The 19853-nt window shown below is 38.4% G+C and overlaps 1 protein-coding gene across 1 annotated transcript in view; it reads right to left on the reverse strand.

Annotated features, from left to right (window-relative positions):
• Parm1 (prostate androgen-regulated mucin-like protein 1) overlaps window positions 1-13569 on the reverse strand; it is a 115013-nt gene extending 101444 nt beyond the window's left edge. The window contains exons 1-3 of the mRNA XM_015499135.2: window positions 13565-13569; window positions 12082-12091; window positions 3505-3680 (exon numbers count right to left, since the gene is read on the reverse strand). Coding sequence (XP_015354621.1) covers window positions 3505-3547 — 43 coding nt within the window. The 5' untranslated portion in view covers window positions 3548-3680; window positions 12082-12091; window positions 13565-13569. The remainder of the gene's footprint in view (window positions 1-3504; window positions 3681-12081; window positions 12092-13564) is intronic.
• Window positions 13570-19853: the final 6284 nt, after the last annotated feature.

Here is a 19853-nt window from a genome sequence, read left to right on the forward strand (position 1 = left end):
GATTAGTTAAGATATTTGTCCTAAATTACACAATTAATAAGTAGTAAAGCTTAGTTTTGTACCCAAGCAACCTAGCTGCAGAATCTGATGCTTCTGTAAATGTGAACAATGAAGAACTTCCACCATCTCAGAGCAGGGTTCCTATGAAGGAGGTGACCTGTCTTTGACTGTAACCACAAATTTCAGGGGAATAGTGGTTAACTGAGCCAAAAGAATGAAAACAACTCTTTTCTACCACCCATAACAAACCAAAGGCAACTTTCTGTTCCTTTAAATGTGTATGCAATTTTTGTTTAATATATTTTTGAAAAGGTTACTGAACTGGTACATATCAGGACTGGTAGTATGCACAGAGCCATAACCCTGTAGGGAGAGAGGTTCCTTCAAGGATATGGACATTCTAAGTATTAGAAGAGCTATCTGACATATTTAGAATCCACAAAAGATCCCTTGCTGAGTGGCAGACTGGGAATCTACTGTGCTGTTCTTTACAAGTGATCAATAAGTATGCCTAGAGTGTTTGGCAATGGTGTGGAATGTACTCTTCCCAGAGGGAGACCAGGGCCAGACTTCTCTGAGGGCAGGAAAAGTAGGATCATAGGATTTGTACCTCTCTTACCTATTAGGTGTTTCTCTTTCATTATCCTTGAGTATTTAAAAATAATCGAAAGCTCCAGTATATCTCAGTGAAGGAGTTTTTTTTTTTTTTTTTTAAACTTGGGACATAGAATATTAAAGGGGAGCAATGGTTGTGGGAATGAAGGAAGATAATCTACAAGTGAGCAGGAAAAGTCTGAAGACGAAAGTTACCCAATGACAGGCTATCTTCCCTTCCTGCTTGGTTCTGGGGCCAAACCTTGGAGGTTCCAGATTGTATTTTAATTTAAAAGCAGTTCTCCTATATACCTTGTACTGGCATAATATAAGAGGTGTTGTTTTTTTTTTAAATAGTTTTTAACACAGCAGTGCTTGTGTCCTACCATAATAAGGACTGAAGAGAGAACTGAAGTTCATCCAAGGTGTTTTTGTTCCTACTATTTAAAATACAGGTGGGTAAATGTAGAGATCTACCTGGGCTGGGTTGTTGACAATGCACAGGTTATCCTCAAATGCCCATTATAAATCCTGGAGGAAATGCTATGTGTATATTGAGAGGATTTATTAGGATAAAAATAGGCTCTTGCCCAACCCTTTTCCTGGCTCAAGAAGGTATCAATTTGAGGATTGTACAAAAAAATGTTGAATCCTCTAAAGCTGGAGGAAAAAAGGTAGAAAACAGAAAAGAAACAACAGCCTGGGGGAAGTTCTTAATAGAAGTGTGCGGGGGAGCTCTAGGATAGGTGTGGAAACATACCTGCCACTCTGGAGAATCCTTTCCCCCTTGCCTCTTTGCAATACATCAGGTTTTTTTTTTTTTTTCTCCTAGAAAAAATAATATTTTAGATTCTGAAAACATCTTACTTTTGAATGCAAAGAATTTCAGGAGGTATTTACAACGATCTTTGTATTATTTTCCTGACAATATATTGCAAGTAACTCTTTAACAATGAACTGAAACTAAAGAGATTCTTTCAGAGGCACAAGCTTCAGAGGTAAGAACAAAGCTTCCATTAGTTCCATGGCTCTCTGGGATAGGTCCATAGAGACCAAATAGGGGAAAGAGGCAGTGTGCCTTCCTGACTCCCAGGAGCCCAGGAACTATCCTGATCTTATTGGCTCTGATCCCTACAGATGTAGGTGGGGGCATGGATGGGGCTGGCCCACCAGCCCTCTCTCTGGGGCAGTGGATGAAGACAATATTCCTTCTCTCATAATAACCAGGTAAACTGTAAGACTGGATTAAAAAAGAAGAAGAAGAAAATCTTGAGCTTAGGAAAATAATGCTACAATCAACTGCTTGCTAGGATTAATTTCGGTTTTGTCAATTGCCTGGGCTGTTCAAAATATAAAAATATAAAATAAATAAAGAAGCAGCTACAAATCAAATTAGCAAACAAGCCCATCTACTGGCTCGCTTAAGGTTTTCTGAGCCTCCTGAAAAGATTTTAAGGTAAAAGTAAAGATGCATTCCATTTCATTTCCTAAACATCTCTTGGTTTGAAGACTGTGGAATTACCATGCGAGGCCATCCAAGAGCTGCGGACCAATAACAGATTACACCTTCCAGATCCACTCTTTCATCCCAGCCTGAGGCTGCACAAGCCAAAGAGCCCGGAGTGTTCCGGAATCGTCAGCAGATGAGTCTCCAAACCGTGCAAACGCCAAAACAGACAGCAAGTAGAGAAAACACCACACTGTACCTCGACTTTGGAAACTTTTTCTTAAATCTGTCTTTTGTAAGCTGCCAGGGAACCAGTAGTTTCTTTTCGAGGGACAGTAATGACTCAGGGCCACAATTACAGGAACCTTAAGGAACTCACAGGGGAGCACGAACTAAAGCTTCAGTCCAACGGGCTTGCACTATGTGTCTTTGGATCGGTCTGAACAGACCAGTGGTCGCGCACTCGGGTTACTTTTATCCACCAGTGCTGTGCCGTATCCACAATTGTCTCTAGTCAGGATGCATTTTCTGGAGAAACTGGATACCCAACTCTAGACTCAGTATTGTCTGTCTGTCTCTCCAGCCCCTACCAAGACGAACTCTGTCTGCCTGCTCTACTCTCCCTAGAACCCCCGCCTGAGGTCGTGGCTGTTGGTAGTCCTAAGACCTGAGAGGCGCGCGCATGGGGACGTGGCCCGGAGCCTGTGTGAGGGGTGGGAATGGGGAAATGGGTGGAATTGGGGTGAGGGGAATGCTAGCTTTAATCAAGATTCTAGTTTCTTCCCAAAGGTACATTTTTTAAAGGCTCCTGGACACAAGAAAGACCTGCAAAAAAAAAAAAAAAAAAAAAAAAAAAAAACCTGATGTGAATTCGCGAGCTTGACCCCAGCCGGGTCCACTGTCCCTAGGACCCCTTGAGCCATATCATCCCTAAGCATAACTAAAAAGGGACCTTGGAGACCCCGAGATCGCCAACCCGGAACGAAGACCAGCCCCACCTGGGCAGGCAGTCACCTCCTAAACCTTTCGAGATGCGACTACCCCGGAACCCCACTCGTTCCCCTGCTTTTGAATCCCTCCCCAGGCGGAACCGCGACCAGAAGTCTGATCCGGACTCTGGCGGGTGCGCTCAGGGAACACGGCGAAGAAAGCGAAGGAGGAGCAGACAGTATAGCCCTTGGGGGTTTCAAATGTGCTGTGCCAGCCAGCCACCTGTTCCACAAAGCAGAGTTTGTGCGGGCTCGGGCTGCAGTAGGAAGGCTTCATCATCCCTTCCTTCCGCACCGCTCAAGATTGTCAAATCTAAGTGCGAACACACCTGCGCGCAGCCCCGGAGGTTCGCACCAGTCAGGATCCCGCAAGCCGCGACTTACTTCCCAGTCTCCCGGCTTCAGGTGGAGCCCCAGCTATGTCCGCGGGGGCCACACCGAGCCTGGCCCCTCCTTGAGGTCTGCGCTAAGTACCTGCTGTGAAGATGCACAGAGCGAGGAGAGTCTTGCAGACCATGATATCCCGGTGCTCAGTGCCGAGCCTGGTGCCGGCGGGAGGAGTTTGCTGGGGCCGACCAAGCACTCCGAGCGCGGGAGACTCCTTTTCTGACCAGCTGGCTGCGGTAGGAGCTGGGAAGTGCAGACGGCTGGGCGCGTTTGGCTGGGGCAGCTCAGGTGGAAGGCGGCGGGGCAAGCAAAGCTGCGCGGCTCAGTCAGCTGCGTGCCCTCGGGCTCCCAGCGCACTTCTGCTCCATCCTAGCAGCCAGAGGCCGGGCCGCCTCCGCCGCCAAACCCCTCCCACCAGGGCCCCAAGGCGTTGACAGGGCCTCCCCCCGCTGGTTTCCCCCCTCGCAGCTCTCAGGCCCCAGGAGCTACGGCCCAGGGCGGCCTCTGCTGGACAGTCAGTATGGGAGACCCTAGGTTTTTTTTTTTTTTAATTATTATTTTTAAATTTTTATATATGACAGCAGAATGCATTACAACTCTTATCACACATATAGAGCACAATTTTTCTTATCTCTGATTGTATACAAAGTATATTCACACCAATTCGCGTCTTTATACATGTACTTTGGATTATACTGTCCATCATAGACCCTTGGTTTAAGTGGATTCTAAATGCTTAGAGCGCCTTGCACTGTGTTAAGGGGATGCAAAGTGTGAGCAGATCTCTGTCTTCAAGAATCCATCTCAGCTTTTCTTACATGAGCTTATAGTCTTTAAAGAGATGAACCATTTCTTTCCAACTATGAAGAAACTGATCCTCGTTCCTCCAGATATTCTTGAGTGTACGTTAAATCTTCACCCACATTCGACTCTACTGCACTTCCTCCTCTCAGAGGTAGGGTGTCTTTCGCTTCCTATTTAGCTTCCTGTCTATCAGAAGAAATAATACTGTCAGAATATCCATCATGAGATAAGTGAGCAAGGTGCTATTGAAAGTGTTGTATCTCCTTTTAAAACAATAAGGCATGAAAATGATTACCACTCCATTTTTCAGATGAGAAAACAGATGCTGAGAAGAAAAATAACATGCTCAAGATTACATAGCTGGTAAGGATAGTTTGTGCACCAGGCCCATAATAACAAAAGCCGGCATTTCCTGAATGATTGCTGTGGGCTAGGCACTGGACAAGCAGCTGTACAGGTCTTAATCAAGGCATTTATTCCCCTTGACAATCCCTGGAGATGGGCGCTGATGTATATTCATCTTCAGGGAAGGAAGTGGCAGCACAGAGAGGTTTAAATTAAGGTTTAAGACTTGCCCAAGATCACACAACTAGTAAAGGTAATAATAAGTTACCCAAGTAGGCACCCTGGCTCATTTTCTGTACTCTGCTGCCTCTCCAAAGCCCACAGCTTCTCTGACTAACAGATCAAAACTGTCCTTTCATTTTATTCCCTGCCCCCCTTTCTTATGTCTTAGACTTACTTAGTTCTTACCCCTCAAATAAGATTTCAGATCCTCCTGATACTTGTGTTTATGAGTCTGACAGTCCCCTAGTCACCAGAACTGGGAGCTCCAGGAGTTAGTTGAGGAACCTTCCTAAATAAGTGGATTTCCTGGTACCATTAGCAGCTCTGGAGAACACCTTTAATCTGAGACTTCTTTCTCATACACAGGGCTCTTTCCTCGCTCTCTGGGGTATCATCACTTTTTTCTGTGGCAAGGTCAATTTTCTGTCTGATCCCACCATTGCCCCTCACAGATCTTGCTTTCACTTCTACAATGAGTATACACTGGGCTCATATTTTTCTTTTCTTTTGGCCAATTTATTGATTTCTGTTGAAATGAGAACCAAAAGATACCACAAACAAATGCCCATCCCCCGTACCTCCTCCCTGGTGGTAGAAACTGCAAATTCAATTTGTTAAACATGTTCTTTGAATCATTTTTGACCTCAACGTCCTTCTGGTTTCTAGTGTAATCTAAGTGATTATGAAGAATTTCTGCATCTGGGTTTTGGTTGTCATGGAGGCAGGGACCACACACACAGATGGAGCTTTGCAGGGACATTCTATGAGGCACTGGTGCCTTCAAATGGGAGTGATTTAAGTAAGTGAATAAAGGTTTCAAAGACCAAGTCACAGAAAAGTTTATTCAATTGAAATTCAACAAAACACAAAATTTTAATGGGGTCCCCTGGAGTGCCAAGCATGTGTGACTCTATCAAAGATAATGGTTTGATATTTAAAGGATAGTGATCCCTATATATTAATCAGTTAAAATTTCCAAGACTTTTGATTGTACACAGAATCAAGTTGAAATAATTTCTTTAATTAAAATCATTCATTTTAATTGCTGATTAAAACTTTTTAATTTATTAATTTAATCAAAGCACATTTAATCACTTTAGTATATGCCAGACTTTATGATACACTGTGGAAATGTAATGGTTACAAAATCCAGGGTAGGCTAGATTATGCTACTGAAATAAGTCAACCCAAAGTCTCCGAGGCTTAAGCAATAGCAGTTTGTTTCTTGCTTATCAAAGTCTACTATGGATCCAGTTTACTTCCCAGAGTAGCTGTCCTGTATGTCAGGACTCAGTGTTATATCATTAGATCAAACACTACTTCCACATTCAGTGAGGTTGGAGAAGAGAGAAGTGAAGAATAAAGAGTAGCATTTGAAAATAGAACCAGACATGACACTTCTGTATGTATTTCATTGACTAAAGTAAGTCAATGGCCATGCCCAACTTTGAGAAGGCAAGGAAGCACAATCTCCTTCTGGTTCCTACTGGAGAGAAGAAATGGATAGCAGGGAAGAATTGTGATGTGTGCCACAGTGTTTAATTTCTTCTGCCACCAGGAAACTCATATTCTAGTGGAGAGTCAAATATTGAATGAATAGTCACAAAACTATGTGCAGCAAAATTATGTTAAATGCTGTAAACAATAATATCCACCAATATTTACTGAGCTTCTACCATGTGTTAGGAATTATTCTAAGCATTATATATATTCATCTATTTAAATTTTACACTTTTTATGATAGATAGTATAAGCAGAATATGTCATCTATGCTACTTTTGTAAAGGGAATTTAAATTTATGAAGGAAACCTATATTTGTAAAGGTGTTTTTATGGTTTGGGTATGAGGAATCCCCCCAAAGCCCCTGTTAATTCAGGAATATTCAGAGGTGAAATCATTAGAGTATAAGAGCTGTAACCTAATCAGTTCAGCCTAGTTTGGGTGGTAACTGTAGGAGGGCGGGGCAGGGTTGGAGAAGGTGGGTTACTGGCAGCATGCCCTGAAAGGAAAGGGTGCATCTTCCCTGTGCCCACACTGTTTCATGACCCTGCCATATGAGCTAAGCATCTTTTCTCTAGTGGTTCCTTCCCACATGTTGTGTTGCTTCACTCTGGGCTTAGAGCAATGGAGTTGGCCATCTATGGACTGAGACCTCTGAAACCATGAGCCACAAATAAACTTTTCCTCCTCTAGGCTATTTCTGTCAGGTATTTTGGTCACAACAATGAAAAAGCTGAGTGAAACAATTATCTTCTCACTATTGGGAAGAGAAGGATGACTCTAATGTGCTGGAGACTCTTATCACTAGAGAAGGCACCCACTCAAATCTGAATAGCAAACCTTATACTTGTTTATGAAGCTTCCCCTGGTCACTTGCTCACAGCTGCTATAGCCCAGCATCATTATTTTCTTGTTTCAGATGCAGATGGTATTGAAGCCTGAATTCAAAGCCTCCTCTTTGAGAATTTCTCATTTTATGGGGATCTTCCATATATATATGAACATACGTGTTCATAAACTTGTTTATTTTCTCTTGTTAATATGCCCTTCATTATAGGGGGTGCCAGCTAAGAACTTAAAAAGATAGAAAATACTATCCTAATTTTAAAATACAGAAACTGAGAAAATGCAGAGCATTTAACTATGAAGGAAAACAAAGGATGCTATGAGATGTAACAGTGGAGGACCATTAGATGCTCAGTGGGATTCAGAATGGAATATGCATGTTTCCCTTTAATGCCTTATAGCAAAAGCCAGTTTCCTCTTAGAATTCTCTTGCTTTTTTCTTTTCTTTTCTTTCTTTCTTTTTTAAAAATAATACTCCCCTGGGATAAAATCTAAGAGAAATCTGTATTTTTCTGACTTTCACTCTTTTTTGATCATGGTTAAAATGAATTTTTAGTATTGTGGGCTTTCAACATCTTACAAAACAAATGCCCTTGGCTGGCTTAGTTTTTGACATCCTGAATTTATTGTAATATATATAGATGATGTTAGATAATATGCATTAGATGATATTGAAGTGTTATTTCTGAATCTTGGTTTCATCATGGCTGAGAAGAGGGAATAACTTGGTTAACAGGGCAGGAAAGGCAGTGCGTGCAGTGGTTAGAGGATGGGGTCAGAATTCCCTTTTGTTGTCTACTAACTCAGTGACTAATTAATTACTTGGCATTTCTATGCCTCAGATTCTGTTAGTCTGACAGGGCTGCTATAACAGAATACCACACACCAAGTGATTTCAATGACAGAAATTTATTTTTCAAATTTCGGTAGGTTGACTGTCTTAGACCAAAGTGATGGAAAGGTTGGTTTCTGGTGAGTCCTCTCTCCTCCGCTCACAGAGGGCAGACTTCTTGCTCCGTAGTCATGTGACCTTCTGTCTTGCTCACTCAAGGTATCTCTTTTCTTATAAGGACACTAATCCTATTGGATTAGGTGTCCTTAGAAGAAATGTTTCTGACTTCCCTTAAGCCTCCTAGTTAGCTCTTTAAAAAACCTGTTTCCAAATGTAGTCACAGTGGGGATTAGGGCTTCAACATATGAATTTAGAGTGGTGAGATGCATTTAATCCATAAAATTCCACCCTCTGTCCCTTCAAATTCTTGTCCTTTCACATACAAAATGCTTTCAACCCATCACAGAAGACCCGAAGTCTTCTAACAACCCATTCCAACCACAACTCTAAGTCAAATCAAACTATCATCTAAAACAGGTACAGGTAAGACTTGAGAGATGATTCATTCTGAGGCAAAATTTCTTTCTAGCTGTTCAACTCTGAAAGCAACAAGTTACATGCTTCCAAAATACAGAGGTGGGAAAGCATAGTATAGTTTCCTCCCAACATTAGTAGGTGGATTGAATACATACACAAAAGGCTCAGCATATTCTAAGTGCCTATAAATGTCAGCCATTATTAGAGAAGAAACTTAGGGATACATTTTGGGGTCCAAACTACAAGGAAAAAAATTAATATCTGTTGTAGCTATTCTTGACGCACACACCTGTGTGACTATTATCCTTAGTAATTCCACTCCTGCTGCAGCTTAGCTGGAGTGGAAAGCGCTGAACAATCTCGATAGCCTATTCCCCCCTCTAGTCCTCAAAGGCAGGAATGCAGCAGTCTCAAGATCTTGGTGCATTTTGTCTTGGTTTCCTATGTCTCTCCAAACAATCTACTGTGCAAGAATATTTCCTTTGGATCTGCCACACTTGTCCCCATCACTTTGCTTTTCTATCTGTAACTCTCATTCTCTTATTTTTATTAATGACCAGAAAGATTCATGCATGCAAAAGTGTAAATTTGGAACTTAGCTAAGAAATATGGGCTTGAACAGGGCAGTTTTAAAAGGGCATGATGAAACATGATTGTTTGCCTGATTTAAATAACATTGTTTGAAGTTGCATGAGCTCTTTGAGGACAATAAACTATGTGTCAGTAATTTTTAATTAAGGATAAAGCCCTTAAAATATATCAGGAAGAAATGAACTGGTTTCTTGGATATGATGCCCATAACAAAACCTCTTATTTGAACTAGTGTAAAGCTTAATTGAATTAATCTGTTAGTTCAACACTGTCCAATAGAGATAAAATACAAACTGCATGTGCAATTTAGCAATTTTACTAGCCACATTTTCTTTTATATTTTTACAATGCTGGAGATAAAACCCAGAGCCTTCTATGTGCTAAATATATACTGTACCACTGAGCTACCTCCCTAGCCTTTGAAATATTTTTTAGAAGGAAAAAGAAACAAGTGGAATTAATTTAATAGCACTTTTATTTAACCCAACATATCTAAGATATTTATCATTTCAACAGGTAATGATTATAAAAATGTTGATGAGATATTTTACATTCTTTTTCTTTCTAATTCTTTGAATTTCAGTGTAGATTTTATACTTGCAGGACATATCAATTCAGACTAGCCACATTTCCAGGGTTCAAAAACCAAATGTATAGATATCATAATGTAGTAGGTATTACAATGAACCTACTGTGGTTATAGAACATGGACAGACTGTTTCTTTGCCTCTGGATGTATGCATTAAGAGTATAAACAGTGCAAGTGAGATTTTCTTGATTGCATAGTAGTTGGAAGCTGAAAACGTACTGATTACATGGCCTGTTTGCCTTTCTAGACCTCAGTTTCCCATCTGTGAAATGGGGATGATAATTATGTAGGACAGATGTGGCTGGACACCAGAGAAATTTTCAGGAAGCAATTTTATTTAACTTCAGAGGTCCAGAGATGCTAATGCCTAAAAATCTCTAGACCCCAAGGCTATATGTTCTTTAAACTTTATACTTAGTGGGATGGTTACATGTCAATGGATGGGTACATAACAGTTACTCTTTGTCCTATATTCTTAGGCAAAACTTACAAGTTTTTATCAAGAAAATGGAGATAGTAACTTTTGCATATCAATAGCTCTCTTTGAGACAGACTCTATCACACATTTTGTCTGCAAACTTTGTACTTACAAGAAAGAGAAACTTCAAACCACAGTGCCCTCTATAGAAACCTTGCTGACATTCTGTTGACCCACTGTATAATCTTGGTGACAAGAAGCATAATTATGGGTAGGGTCTCTGGAGAAGCTAAATTATGGCAAAGGTCTTTTGGGTGGGGGTACCTGGTCTGTTTCATTGGCAATATCTTATTTCAAACAATATCTTATTTCCATATTTTATTTTAAATGCATGGAGAGAATTTAGAACTGAGCTTAGACTACAAAGACTTTCAACAAATATTTGCTCTTGTTTTGGTAGAAATACTGATGATGATGATGATGATGATGATGAAGAAAAATTATGATAAATAGTAAAAACATGTCAAATATTAGTATTTAGCAGAATTAGATTTCTTACTATTCAAAGGCTCTGGCACTTGTCCTATCACTTGTCCCTAGATCTTTACAATACATAGTTTAGAGCAGAATTTATCGAACATTTTAGCCTCAAACCCCCTTTGTACTTCTAAAGCTTATTAAGACCCCTTAAAAATGCTTATTTGTGTAGGGAGAGTGTTTTAAGATACCTTCAGATAATTGTGGCTTTTCTTATTTTGTACTGTATGGATACCAACATATGTTAGTTTCTTTTACATTGTTTTTCCTTTGCAGTGCTGGGAATGGAACCCAGGGCCTCATTCATGCTAGGCAAGTGCTCTAACCCTGACTTACACCTCCAGCTCAGTAGTTTCTTAAAAGTTACTTGCAATGTAGAATCTGAAAGCATATTGAAGTAATTTTCATATTCTATTGCATTAAAATCCATTGTTTTATCTTGTACTTTATATATTTTATTCATACATGATTTTGTATCCTCATGCATTGGTCAAATGGAAAATATTGGTTTAATGAGTCAGGCAAATTTTAACACATTAATTATACTATGTCAAAAGAGCACATTTGTTAACATTTTCATCTGTATCAACAGAAAAATCTTTAAGTATTGGGAAGTGGTGAAACTAAGTTTCCCCAAATTCTGATTTTCTCTTGAAATCTTGAATTTTCTCATTGGCACCAAACACTGGCAATTGTTCTTCTTATATGTGACAAGGTGACTTTATGACTAAAGTGTCTCACAGATATTCAAGTCTAAATAACCATGGTTTATCTGTCGGCCATTTTTCCCAGTTGGGTTTCATTATAATGACTACTTGGTAACTTAAATCATCACTCAAATGCATTTCCTGAGACAATTATCTAACGTTGGCATACCAGAAACTTATTTTATGAATATTTCCTTTTAATCACATAGAATGTAAAAAAAGATATGTGATCAAGATCATTATTTAATAAAATTAATAATTTATACTGCTTCATCAAGGACATTAATAAATGAAAACTAGCCTCCCTCCAAATTTGCCTCATGGTGAATAGTTCAATAATCATTAGTTTAGTTTCATGCTAATGCTTTCATTTGTGCTAGGACATAAGAAGTTTTATCCACAATTACTTTTGCAGAATCAATGCAAAAGTAAAACACAAAAAACAAAAATTGATTTACACCTTAGTATTACTATGAGAATGATTTTGAATTAGTAGATCTGAAAGAATCTGGTATTTTCATTACCATGAACCACACTTTAAGAACTGCTAGTTCAGGAAAACAACATACTGAGGACATTGACTGTTTAACCTGTCCAGAATAACCTTTTCTTTAAAGAAATGGTCTTTCTCCTGCTCCAAGTAAGTGGTTCCAATAGTGGTTGCCATTTTTTTTGAGAGGCTGCTTCTTTTCACCCAGTGATTGGTATAAAGAGGATACCAGGCCTTGTTTGCTAAACTCAGTCACTTTCCCAAATTCTCAAACTTGGAACCAGAAAATACAGCTAGTAGTTGCTCTGTGGGAATGGAGTCACCAAGTATCTCCAAATTTCAAATCCATGTGATGTTAGGCTATAGTTCTGACTCATGAGGGGGAATATTTGTTTATTTGTTTACTGCTATGGTTTGGGTATAGTTTTTCTCTCAGAGGTTTAGGTGTTGAAGGCCTGGTCCTCATGTGGTGGTGTTAGGATGGTGGGACGGTTGAGAGGTGGGACATAGTGAGGTTGGTAGGCACTCTAATGAGCCATCTCAGGAAGTACGAGAAAGTAGTCTGAAATAGAATAAAGAAGCCTGATAACTCAAAAGCAGAAATGGTAGGCTCAATAGCATTCCAAACTTGTCTCTAAGGTCCAATGAACCTTGCCCTTACCACCACTCCATAAGCATTTCAATAAAATTTTCTCACCTTTAAATACCTTATGTTTTCAGTCTTTGTAAATTTGTACAATTATACTTCATTTTTTTTCCTGCATGTTTTAATCTCCATAAGTTATAACACATATTAGTAGATTCCAATTTGGTTTGAATTCAAGTTTTCCAACTTTTTTGAAAATATTATTGACTGTAGTTTTACTCAGATGATTCATAAAGGCTAATTTTTCATTCACTTCAAACTCAATATTGAATTCTGAGTAACAAAACAGTATCAGTAACATCAATCAACTCATCCAGAACAACAAAAAGCATTAAAAATTATTTGTTTCTTATCTTGAATATTGATGTTATTCCCTTATATACTCAACTAATTGAGCATTTTTTTCTCACAAAAAGACTAACAATTTGAACAAGTTTTTTTTTCTGGACATCATACTTTGGATACAGTATTCAAATTCAATTTAATTAATTGACTTTGGCAAGTGGCTTTTCCTACATGGATAGAAAAAGAACCACTTGAAAACTTACTTTAGTTGAAGCTTCCTTTTGACTTTTGTGAATACATTCTCCCCTAATGGGATTTTTGAAATCTAATTTTTCTAATTGGGAATATTGTATGTAAATCGTATGATGATTATTGAGTTTGGTAATGTCAGCAGATATTCTATTTTTTAATACAAGAATGGAATGATAAAATATATAAAACATAATGGTTTCAAGTTTGGTTAAATAACAGAATCATTCATTTCACATTTTGCCTTAAAATCGTGATATAGTCTAGTTATCTTTTCATTTTCTCTCTTTTTTGTTTGTTTGTTTCAACATTATCAGTGTGCAATGGTGATGAAAAATGAGATAAAATGCATTGGCATGTACTAGGTTTCAATGTGTTCCCCAAAATTGTTTGCAGGAAACTTAATCACCATTGCAACAGTGTTGGGAGGTGCGACCTCATGAGACGTTATAAGGTCATGAAGACATTAAAAAATGAATTAATTCTGTGACTGTGGGAGTGGATTCATTACAAATTGATGAGTGAACTCTCTTTCTCTGCCTTTTTACCATGGGATGATGCAGCCAAAATGGTTCTGACCCATCAGTGTTGCCAGATTCTGAGCCATCAGTGCTGGATTACAAGCTTCCAGAACCAACCTTTTCTGAAGTATTCTGTTAAAGTAGCACAAAATAGACTAAGACAAGTAATACGTGTGACACTCAAAATGCTTCCAAACTATGGCTTTAATTATTGTGATTTGTAGTGTACCAAGAAGCAGTGGGAAGCTGTGAAAGTGCAAAGTACAGTTCCTGCCACAACTATTTTACATTGACAATAATATTAGTGTGAAATCACCCACAGGCAATATATAAACTAACAAGTGTAGCTATATTTCCACAAAACTTTAATTATAAACATTGGAATTTGAATTTAACTTCATTTTCTTATGTCATAGAATATGCTTTGGGTTTTTTCAACCATTCTGAGGTCACAGATTGTACAAAACAGATTTGGCCTGCTGGTCATACTTTTACCAATCCACACCCTAGAAATTTACATTTGATGGTGCTTTATATCCTGGATTGGATCAAATCTATAACAGTGTCAAATTATTAGTTTGGAGGTTCCTGAAATAGGTAACATGTATCCAAACTTCAAATCCATGTGATGTTAGGGCTATGGTTCTGACTCATGAGGGAGAATATTTGTTTATTTGTTTATTGCTATGGTTTGGATATAGTTTTTCTCCCAGAGGTTCAGGTGTTGAATGCCTGGTCCTCATGTGGTGGTATTAGGATGGTGGGACGGTTGAGAGGTGGGACATAGTGAGGTTGGTAGGCATTGGGGGTGCCTTAATCCTCAGAAGAGATTAAGACCCCAGTTAAGATCCCCAAGAGTGAGTTGTTATAAGAGAAAGCCTGACCCCTGAATCATTCTCTGGCTTCCTGTCTTGTCATGTAATCTTGGCCTCTCACAGACTCTCACCATGATGCCATTCATCATGATGTGAGACATCAAAGGTGTCATTGTTCATCAGAGGCTGAACAAATGGTGCTCCCTAATATTGAACATTCAGCCTTCAAAACTGTTTTGAAGGCTGAATGTTCAAAAAAAAATTTTGTGTAATGATAAAATTTTGAGCAGAAATAGACCCCAGTGACAACAGAGAATGTCATTCTCTTCAACATGGCTCTTTAGTACCTGAGATTCTCTGCTCAGAGTGGGGTGTAGGAGTCTGTACAAAGTTATCTAGAGTCCCACTAAATAGTTGTTTCCTTATTGAAGGATTTCCACTCCTCTAGTGGCTATGCAAAGCAAGGAGATAATAGGTCCCTCTGTGTCTGGACTCTCAGACATTTCTGTGCCCATTATTTAACTTATCCTCCTAATCCCATGGATTTCTGGTTTTAGGGAAATCATATTCCTTACATGATTCTGGCCTAGATACTCTGTCTGTTTCCTGATCTTTGCTGAGATTTAGGGATTTGGTCTTTAGAAACAGATCTGGAAGATTACAAAGCAATTTCTGATTTTTTGCTCTGCCATAATCCTTCCCTCCTTGTTTCCTCTTTTTCCAAGCTGGCAATGAGAACTGGATTCATTTGTTTTAATGGGGACAGGATAAGAAAGAAGTGAAGCATTGTTTAAAAATCATATTAATAGCTTAGAATATTTCACTTCTACATGCTGGAAAGGTGATGGTTGGTAGTAGTTCTACAACTGTTGATGGTAGTTGGAATAGAGCAGGGGCAGTCAAGATGGAGAGGGAAACGAAGCTTTGAGATACATTTTGAGGGTAAAAGCAACAGGGCTACAAACTGATGACATTATGTAAGAATCAAGACAAGGATCAAATGTGACTTCTAGATTTCTGCTGGATCAATTCTGGGGCCCTATTATTCAATTGTGTAATTCTATAGCAATAAAGAATCCTGAAACTCTTTCATACCTATTTTCTTCTTTGAATATAGGACCACATCTCTCTCTCTGTGTAAGAGTTAAAATTATAAAGAACAAACCATTGTTACTACTGTACAATGTCTTTGTACAAAAGTAGCTTCACTTAACAGGGAGTTTCTTTGGCTTTTAATGTAGATGTAAATATTTTAAACTTGACGGATTTTCTTTCATATTTGTTCAATAGAATTGTTCAGCTATTACAACTTCAAAAAAATTATATACTGAAAATTTCTGGAAATCTCATGTCTTTGATCACAAATTTTAAAGACTTTTATATTGTCAAATTCCTAAATTTCAAGCCACAGAGAGTGATTCTAGTTAATTTAAGCAAAGAAAAGTGTTCTTCTGAAGGATATGAGTAACTTGAAGGAAAATTTGACATGAAACTCAAAAGAACCAGAGATACCCTAGAAAAAGGGTAGGAAGAATTAAAAGACCATTTCTTTAGTGAGCCCCTCAAGATATTTAAGAATTTTTATATAACATCCATTTTTTTAGGTGATTAGCAATCTTGAGTGAATGGGTCTGATTGGTCTAATTTGAACTAAATGCCACTCCTTGGCCAAGGAGGTTCCCCAAAGGAAAACAAATGATATGAAAGTAAGTAGCATAAAGAAAATGACTCTATAGTCTCCAGCGGTATAAATCATTGGATAGCTCTCTTTTCTTCAAACCAAGGAAGACACACTTTTTCAGGTAATCACTGGATGCCAACAGATGGTTAACCTCATGTCATTGTGTAAACAATTTGGGTAGAAATCAAACTTACAACAGTTTTACTTTTCTACAAAAATTGACTCCTATATCACTTAATCCTTAAATTAGTCCAAGTCACTGTCTGCAAGGAAAATAAGACCACATAAATTATTGGGTCAGCCCATCTGTCTCCGGTTGATGAGGATAATAAATCTGCCACTCCCCAAGGTAACCAGGGTGTGCTAGGTCACTGGTGGTGAAATGAATCACTGCCCTTGCACTGCATCAGCAGCCTTTGGGAGCATATTGATTATTTAGGAGCATATTGATTATTTAGGAGATCAGAGATATTCAACACAACAGCCACTATCACAAGTGTAGCATCATTGCTGTATGTTCAACTTATTAAATCAATGTGTCCTCACAAAAATATTAACCTGTGATAATATATGGCATTTTCATAAAAATAGGAATATTTCCTTTAGTATACCCAAGGAGTGACTATGATCTCCAATAAGTTTGACTATTATATGTAATATTTTTTCTGTTGATGCCATTTGGGTATACATTTGTTATTATTTAGATAATATTGTGTGCTTATACAATATCCAAAGAGATTAACTAGAGATCCTTGTCTTTAGATGTGGCAAGAACTCACTAAAGTCAATTACACATTTTTAAATTATTTCTTCTCCTTGAGGCTAATTAAAAATACAGTGAGTTATATTTTTATTCTATTTATAATGATGGTTTTAAATATTATTTGAAAGCTATTTTAGGATATAAATTAATGCTACCTTAGATTATAATACTGATAAATAAATAAGGGTAGACTTCATGATTAGAAGAGACTTTGTCAGTCAAGGCAACTTTGAAAATACTTTGGTCATTTTGTTCTATGTAAAATTTTTACATATTGTTTAATAAAGTTATATAACAACACAAAAAACTACAAAACTTCAAGGAAATTAAAAAGAACTTTTGGAATTTAGTCTTAATCATTTAAAACATCAGTATGAGTAAGACCTTATTAGGACCATTATTTCAAAGACAAAGTAAAGCAGAAATTTATATAAATAGCGATATACAGACTACTGAATTGGGAGTTGTTTTAGCTTGGTTATCTGGATTGGCTTGTGTCCATAGATAGTTACAGGTTATCCATCCTCTAAAAACCTAAACTCTCATTTTATATATTGTATTTTCACTGGGAGAAGAGTCCAGATGAGGATTCCATTTCTCAGGTGTCCTTGCTTCTAGATGTGCCAAATGAAACCTTTTAAATGGAGTGTGATTAGAAATTATCTGTGTCACTTCCAGGCTGGCACTGGTTAAGATGTGAGAGTTCTCTTCTGCCATCCCTTTTTTTTACTTCCTAAGATGGTAGAAGCCTGGGCTTTAGCTGGCTGTGGAAAAGAGAGTTCATTTCTATTTGTTAAGAACTCTTATAATAAATCATCATGTGACCAGACTATTACCATTGGACTAATCACTGTCTATTGTGTTAAGCTGAAATTTGGGGGTTTTTACTTATCAAGGCTGTCATTCTGATTAACATAGTATCTTTAGAAGAATACCTGTGTGATCCTCTAATCTGTCTCTATTTACACCCATTCACTTGTCTATCCATCCATTCACTCAACAAATATTACTGGGAGTGTCTACTATGTGCCAGCCAAGATGCTAGGCCAATGAAAAGATACAAGATCCCCTGTTATTTATGGTATAAGGGAATGGATAAGGGGAAGGGCAAGAGAAGACAGGTAAGTAAATATGATGAGTGAAAGGAGAAGTTACAGTGAACCTCATCCAATCTAGTCCCTCATCCAGTTCAGCTATCCAGTGATTTATACCACTTTGGGGAACGTGACCATTATGCTGAAATTAGAAGTTTAAGTGGAATGAGCCGGAGGCTGAGAATTAAAAGGTGGGAGTAGAGGAAGGAGTAATAGGTGAGAAGCTGATAGAGCATTCTAAGCAGAGACAACAGCATGCACAAAAACCTTTTGATTAAGGAAAATGTGTAGTATTCAGCAACCAAAAGAAGATAATTGCTGTTAATCAGCTTTTCCTCTCTGTGACAAAATACCTGAGAAAATCAACTTGGAGAAGGAAAGACTTATTTTGGCTCCTGGTTTCCAAAGTTTCAGTCCAAGGTCAACTGGCTCCATTGCCTTGGGACTGAATTGAGGCAGAACATCATGGTGGGGAGAATGTGGCAGAGCAAAGCTGCTCAACTCAGGTGGCTGGAAAGCGGAGAAGACTGATGGAGGCTGAGGGGCATGAACAAGATGTACCCCTCCAGGGCTTATCTCCAGTAACCTACTTTCCTCTAACTAGGTCCTCACCTCCTATAGTTTCTAGCACTTCCCAATAGTCCATTCAAATTACTAGTCCATTAATAAATTAATTCATTGATGTAGTTACAGCCAATGATCCAATCACCTTTTTCAGAAGCCCCATCTCTAGACAAAAGAAGATAATTACTATGTGAAGGACAAAGCCTTCACAGCCACGATAAACTCTGGTAATGGCTAATATATTATTTCATTTACAATACTCTTTAGTAGACAGGCAAATTGAAACTCTAATATTTTCAAAGGTGTCTGGCATCTTGGCCCTTTCAAGTTGGACACGGGTTCCAGTGCTATGTGGAATGCAAGCTAATGAGCATAGTTAGTGTGGCTTGATTAGTTGTGCTTTCTTCTGTGAGCTACCTTGGTGCTGTGTCAGGCTAGGAACAAGATAGCTAATTATGAACAGCCTATTAGCAGCTATCCTTTATCAGTGTGGCATTGAGGCATGTCTGGTTCCCCAGCAGTATCTCTTTTAAATATTTCATCCCATTACTTTTTTCACATAATTGCACCTCCAAATCAGAAACCAAATCGCATTGATCCGCTTTCTTCTCCTTTGCATTTCCTTTCCCCTCCTGCTCCTTCCCCTCCTCTTCCAGCTTCTGAAAGACAGTTATTACAATTCTTTGGGGAAAATTACTATAGGCAAAGAATATACTGAGTTATTATATTGCACATCTATAGGAAATCATGAAGAACAAAAAGCAGTTAACTATATTCTATAGAAACCTCTATTTCACTTAGAATCCAGGAGCCATGGATGACTGTTCTAGAAATATTCATTACATCTCTCTCTCACCCTCACCCTCCATCAAATTGACACATCTTTTTGGACCTGGCTTTTCTCATGTATGAAACAGGCGCAGATACCAAGAGCTATCAAATCAATTTGGTAATGTCTGTGCTGAATTACACTATAGGTTTGAAACCTATAGAAGAACACAAAAGATTTCTCTTAGAAGATAAGAGTTCAGATGAATTTTGTTGGACTGGGATTTGGTTTCGTTAAAATCAGGAGGAATCAACTGAATACCTCTTAGCCTAAGAGAGAATTACTTACTGGTGAGGTCTCTGCTTTCCTTTGGTTCTTGTGTATAACGACATCAACGACAAGTATAACAGCCACCAGAGATTGCATTCCTATTATTTTCCAGCTGCTATTACATTTATTTTCAACAAAGCAAGTTGTTTGGACAGCACTATTCTAATGCACCCAGGTAAGGAATAGGCTGGAGGTCAGGGACGGGAGGAGATTTGTTGGAGTTCTCTGAGTCCATGGGACTGTTTCTGATTATATAAAAAATACTATTATTATTTTCATTTAATAGATGAAGAAACTTAA

The sequence above is a fragment of the Marmota marmota genome, unplaced genomic scaffold (genome assembly GCF_001458135.2).
Source record: "Marmota marmota marmota unplaced genomic scaffold, marMar, whole genome shotgun sequence".
In the NCBI taxonomy this organism is placed as follows: Eukaryota; Metazoa; Chordata; class Mammalia; order Rodentia; family Sciuridae; genus Marmota; species Marmota marmota.